Below are 6,000 nucleotides of genomic sequence, written 5' to 3' on the forward strand. Positions count from 1 at the left end.
TATACTTCCAAAAAATGGCCAGTGAAAATCTATGGATCACACCAGGACATTGTCTGACTCACTTGCTTTGAACACATCATCAGGAGAGATCAATCCCTGAAGGACATTGTGTTTGGTTAAGTAGAGAGCCAGCAAATGTGAGGGAAACCTTTGGTTAGCTGGATTGGCATAATAGCCTCAACAATGGACTCGAAAGTGCCAGTGATCATGAGGATGACCTTGGACTAGGCAACATTTCTTTTTGTTTTATTAAGGTCACCATGAGTCAGAGTGGACTTGATGGTACCTATCTATCTATCATCTATCTACCTATCTATCTGTCCATCCATCCACCTATCCATCCATCCATCTACCTATCTATCTGTCTGTCTGTCTACCTCATGACTGATGATGACTCCATGTGTGCAGAATAGAACCATTCCACAGAGTTTTCAAGGTTGTGAATTTTGGGAAGCAGATCATTAGCTTTGTCTTCTGAGGCGAGTTCCAACTGCCAGCCTTTTTGCTAGTAGTTGACTAACTATTTGCACCACCCAGGAGCTTGATGGCAACTAACAACAACATTTATCTATCTCTTCATCTATCTATTTCTCTGGTATGGATTGGGAGAGTGGGTCTTATTTGAGTTGATATGCTCTGGCATATAGCTCTCACAGTGAACATTTCCTTGGGTAACGTATGACCTGGTTATTTTAAACATTACCCTCCCTCACATAAAGACAGACTCCTGAGAGACAAGCAGATCTTCCTGAACTAGGCCTGCTTAGTGTCACACAGAGGAACAATTCTGGTCTCAGAGAGAAGCTCCCTTTTATCCATCACTGTGGTATTGCTGACAGAACACATTTCTGGTTGTCACTCAGTTTTTGAGTTTTTGTTGCTCATTCTATATAAGGATAAAAATCTCCTAGATAGGTGTAATAAGGATCTCTTAGGTAGGTATTAAAACCCTGGTGGTGCAGTGGTTAAGACCTACAGCTGGTAACCAAAGGGTCAGCAGTTTGAATCCACCATCTGCTCCTTGGAAACCTTAAGAGGCAGTTCTACTCTGTCTTATAGGGTCAGAGGCTGAGTTTTAAGAGCTATTATGAGTCAGAGTCAACTTGATGGCAACAAGTTTCTTTCTTTTTTTTTAGGTGCATATATGCAGAATGAGGCTATTTTGCAGCAACTCCTCTCATAGTCTATTCCTCTAATTCTCTCAAAAGGCTAAGGCTTTGATTACAGATTTCACAAGTCTCTGTCGCCATCCTTTTGCCCTTGCTTAGGCATTCTCATATATAGTGAATAATTATTTTATAGGCTGAAAATATGTTGACATTGCAAAACATTAAATAACTCAGATTTTGGAAAATGTACTACCATGAAGCTATTTTATTGAGGTTCCATAATGCTATAGAGTAGCACAATAGGCAGGGTTTTTAATGAAAAGAATGTAATACATAAATAAATACATCAATTATTTTAGTTCCCATTTCTTGTTGACCTATCATTTACTTTTATTAAACCCTTCTCAGGATGTCTACCCTTTATTCTCTCTTTATTATATCACAAGACCTTCAATGGCTCCTTTGTCAGGAAAGCATCTAAGAGCTATCTTTCTTATATACCCAAAGTGTCCTCTTATGAAATTACAGCTTTCCTTCTCATTTAGCCAACTTTTATACTCGGGAATGGTTTGTGATTTCTATTCCCATCCGTCTTAACATGGGACCTTCTGACCAGAACTTCAACTTAATAGCCATCTGCTTGTTTGTTATTATTAAATATGTTTTGAGTAGTGGCTATCTGCCAGATGCTATAGTAGGTAAATAACAAAGAACAAAACCACCTGCCCACATGAAGTTTGCAAATTAATGGGAACTCTCAGATACTGATTAATTAAGCACACATATAAAGGTATACCCATCATTTTGATTAGAGCTATGTCAGCTGGGTCCCTGAGAGAGAATATTACAAGCAATCGCACTGACATGCCTTTCTGAGAATATCTCATTAATGTGCAGTCCTGGAGGCTCAATAGAAGAACGATGCAGGTTCTTCTTTTCTTCTGCTCTCACTTAGCTAGAGGGATCTCTTCATCAGTTATTTTCCATATTTAAAGATTTTATCCTCCTTTCTTTTCCTCTTTTCTCTCACAGATTTCCTGATCACAGAGTCAGGCGTCCATTACTGCTCAAATCTTCTACTTTGATTTCCTAAACTCTTGAGTTCACTGTGTGTTGTGCAAGATCCTGACTTCCTTGGCTCTTAGGAAGAGGCCATGTCTCCCACTTTAAAGACTATTTCATCATTTTCAGAGGGTTATTTCTTGTAATTAGGAACGTACTCAACCTTTATCTTTCTTCTATAGAAACGTGTCTTTAGAGTGACTAAAAAACCAAACTCATTGCAGTCGAGTTGATTCTCTCATAGAGGCCTTAAAGAACAGAGTAGAATTGCCCCATAAGGTTTCCAAGAAGCACCTGGTAGATTCAAACTGCTGACCTTTCGGTTAGCAGCCTTAGCTCTTAACCACTACACCACCAGCGTAGACTGACTAAGGTAGTAAAATATGCAAGAGGGAACAGAAGAGTAAATTGGAAAGACACAAGGGTGTGCTGATCAGGGTGGGTAATGTAGTTCAAAGTGCTAAATGAAGGGTTAAATGCTTGAGACTAAACAAGTCCTATGAATAGAGATACATTTGGACAGAGTCTTAGGAACACTAGGTGGTGAGAGATCTGACTAAGACAGAGTACCTTTGTTTTGAATATGGATATATGCACCTGTGATCCAGACGTTTAAAAAAGAAGAAATCCATTTATTCAGAAATCAGAAACTTTCAGCTTTTCTCACATGGCTGATGTGAATAGCAAGTGATATAATATAGCTGATACATCCTTGTAAAACTAGTATTAAACAATTATATGGCAGTATTATTTTTATAGTTATTCTCTTGCTTGTAATAGCAATGATAATAATAAGAATAGCCATGATTTCCATTTAGGAATGAAGTTGGAGATAAAACAGATCACTGAAAATTGATGAGCCCAAGCTGTGTGCTGCAAAGAATATGGGAAATGGAGAACCTGAAGGATTTAGTCACTGCTTTAACCCTGGTCAATTTCTCTAAAAAAAATGATTGTTTTATATGTGATATCAATTACATTGTCTTAAATTTTGTGAAACCAGTGGCCTCAAAGGACAAAGCCTTTGTTTCAAAGGGCAAAGAAAATGTCTCTACCCACTGATGACATAAGTATAAAGTAACAACAGAAATTAGAAGAAACAGAAAAAATGATTAGATTTGATGAAAGTTATTTATAAGCAGGTCGAGGTAGAAAGATAGGCCATATTAAGTAGCAGAAATAAAGGCCCATTAATCATAAGCGGAAATGTCCAGAGGCATATATTGAGCTCATAATTCTAGTCAAATAAAGCACCCTTAAAGGATGCTTCTGAAATCTATAATATTGTCTATGCTTCCAGCTTACAATCATTTATCAGTGGAATACCAATGTGTACATCTCTTCCTAATTTATAATTAAATTTTTCAAAAAGTTAAGACCTAACTTAGAAGGCTGTATCAAGCAGCTTGGTCTATGTTCTACCTTATATTAACATAGATAATCTGATCCAATGTGCAAATATCCACTCACTCCTTAGGGAATATTTTTCATTTGCCTTTTGTATCAATGAAAAGTAAAAGTAAGGAAACATAGTATAGGGGGAAACATATCTTTTCTGGACTCTAAGAGAAATGCACTAATTACATCTTTTTTCTTATTCTGCATTAGCAGTATTGATGAGGCATTAGAAAGCGTTATATGAAACTAAAGATTCCTCCAAATGAGTATGATCATCAGAGGTCCTTCGCAGTATGTCCTCAGTCAATAGCTCATGGATTCACCCCTCATCCTTCATCCTGCTGGGAATCCCAGGAATAGAAACTATGCAGCTCTGGCTTGGCTTCCAATTTGGTACAGTGTATCTGAGTGCCCTTCTGGGGAATATCATCACACTCTTTGTGATCCCGACTGAGCGCAGCCTTCACCAGCCCATGTTCTACTTATTGGCCATGTTGGCTATGACTGACCTGGGCCTGTCCACTGCCACCATCCCCAAAATGCTGGGCATCTTCTGGTTTGGCTTCAGCAAGATTGCTTTTGGTGGCTGCTTAGCTCAAATGTTCTTCATACACCTGTTTACAGGCATTGAAACATTCATGCTTGTAGCCATGGCCTTTGACCGCTACGTTGCCATCTGCCACCCTCTCCGGTACAACACAATCCTCACCAACAAAACAATTTGTATTATTGCTGGAGTAGGAATGGTGAAAAATTTTGTTTTGGTTTTCCCACTGATATTTCTCCTTCTGAGGCTGTCATTCAGTGGACATTATATTATCTCCCACACCTACTATGAGCACATGGGCATTGCCCGTCTGGCCTGTGTCAGTATAAAAGTCAATATATTGTTTGGATTAATCTTTATTTCTATGATTCTTTTGGATGTTATTTGGATTGCTCTTTCCTGTATGCAGATTCTGCATGCTGTCTTCAAGCTCCCATCTTGGGAGGCCAGGCTCAAAGCTCTCAATACCTGTGGTTCCCATGTGTGTGTCATCTTAGCTTTCTTCATTCCAGCCTTTTTCTCCTTCATGACTCATAGATTTGGCCACAATATTCCACGTTATATCCACATCCTCCTGGCCAACTTGTATGTAATCATTCCCCCTGCCCTTAACCCCATTATTTACGGAGTCCGAACCAAGCAGATCCGAGATCGGGTGGTGATGATCTTCCTTTTTAAGGAAGTTTGATCTGAACACTTGATTTGGAAATAGTTTCAAATATCTTTCCTTTGTGTTCTTAAAAAATGGAAATTTAAGTGTCATCAACCTTTAGTGGATCAAGTGCTTTATGGAATATAAAGTTAAACATGTTTTATTTCTTTAGAAAATATTTGTTCCTAGACTAAATGTACATTTTCTTATGTAAATAAATTGGTATCTTCGTGTTGCTGTAAAGGGTATTTAATCAGGATTTGTGAATAACACGTTAATGCAACTCAAGTACTAAAATACAGCCTCATTAAACAGAATTCACTGTTTAAGATCAAGGAGTGTTATGGTGTTGAGAACTTTAATAACTCCTTTCCAAGAAAATCCTAGAGAAAATGATATTGTGTTTTTTCGTGTGAGGTTAAGATTTGCAAAACCATTTCCAGTGCTTTATCAATAACTATGAAACTTGTATGACTCAAAAGTTGCCCTTTCCCAAATTGGAAGTATGTGTGTGTGCGAGAGAGAGAGACAGAAAGAAGAGAGAGAGCATGAAGCCTCGGCCATAGCTGGAGCAAGAGCTCTTTAGATTCTCAAACTAACTTAGACATCCAAGTCTGGGAAGATTTTCTTTTTCTAAAGCTCTGCTAGCACTCTCTTGCTATCAGAGTTCTTTGCCAAAGAACTGTAACTATTGCTGCAGTAGGACTGACAAGGCAATGCTGCAGGGGTATAGGTTTCCAGAGTCTTGATAAAAGGTATCAACCACAGCTTTCACTCTGCCTTGACCCAAAATAACTATGTTACTAATTTTCAGCATTAGCTCTCTAAGTGAGATCGACAATTTGTGGCGTAGTGGGTTCCCAGACTTATCCGACTACCACAGGGCAGGAAATAGACAATATAACAAAATAGTCATCGCTGCATCTCATGCTGTATTTTATAAATTTTGAAATAGCAGCTGCATCAATTACACAGGGTCAGGTATTTCAAAGGACTCTTCAGACTCCTCACGGTCTACTCATTTAAGGCTTTAATAAAAGTCAAGATAAGGTGTGGCTGGAAAAGGAAAGTGCAGGCAAACAGAGAATTCTGAAAACCCAAGTGCAACTCCCAGAACTTTTGCTCAGTACCAGAGGATGCACTTTATCTTTGGGTTGTAAATTACCAAACTATATGCAAAGGTAACTTGGCCCCAGGGAAACCAAGGTACAAGTTTACTGCAAGGTCTTTTA

At 38.5% G+C, this 6,000-nt stretch overlaps 1 protein-coding gene across 1 annotated transcript; it reads left to right on the plus strand.

The window, feature by feature from the left end:
• Positions 1-3,862: 3,862 nt before the first annotated feature.
• On the plus strand, positions 3,863-4,913 carry LOC100670408 (olfactory receptor 52E8-like). The gene has a single exon (XM_003423404.3). It carries the CDS (start codon positions 3,863-3,865, stop codon positions 4,802-4,804), a length of 942 nt encoding a protein of 313 aa, XP_003423452.1. The 3' UTR covers positions 4,805-4,913.
• Positions 4,914-6,000: the final 1,087 nt, after the last annotated feature.

Source organism: Loxodonta africana, chromosome 7, assembly GCF_030014295.1.
Source record: "Loxodonta africana isolate mLoxAfr1 chromosome 7, mLoxAfr1.hap2, whole genome shotgun sequence".
Lineage (NCBI taxonomy): Eukaryota > Metazoa > Chordata > Mammalia > Proboscidea > Elephantidae > Loxodonta > Loxodonta africana.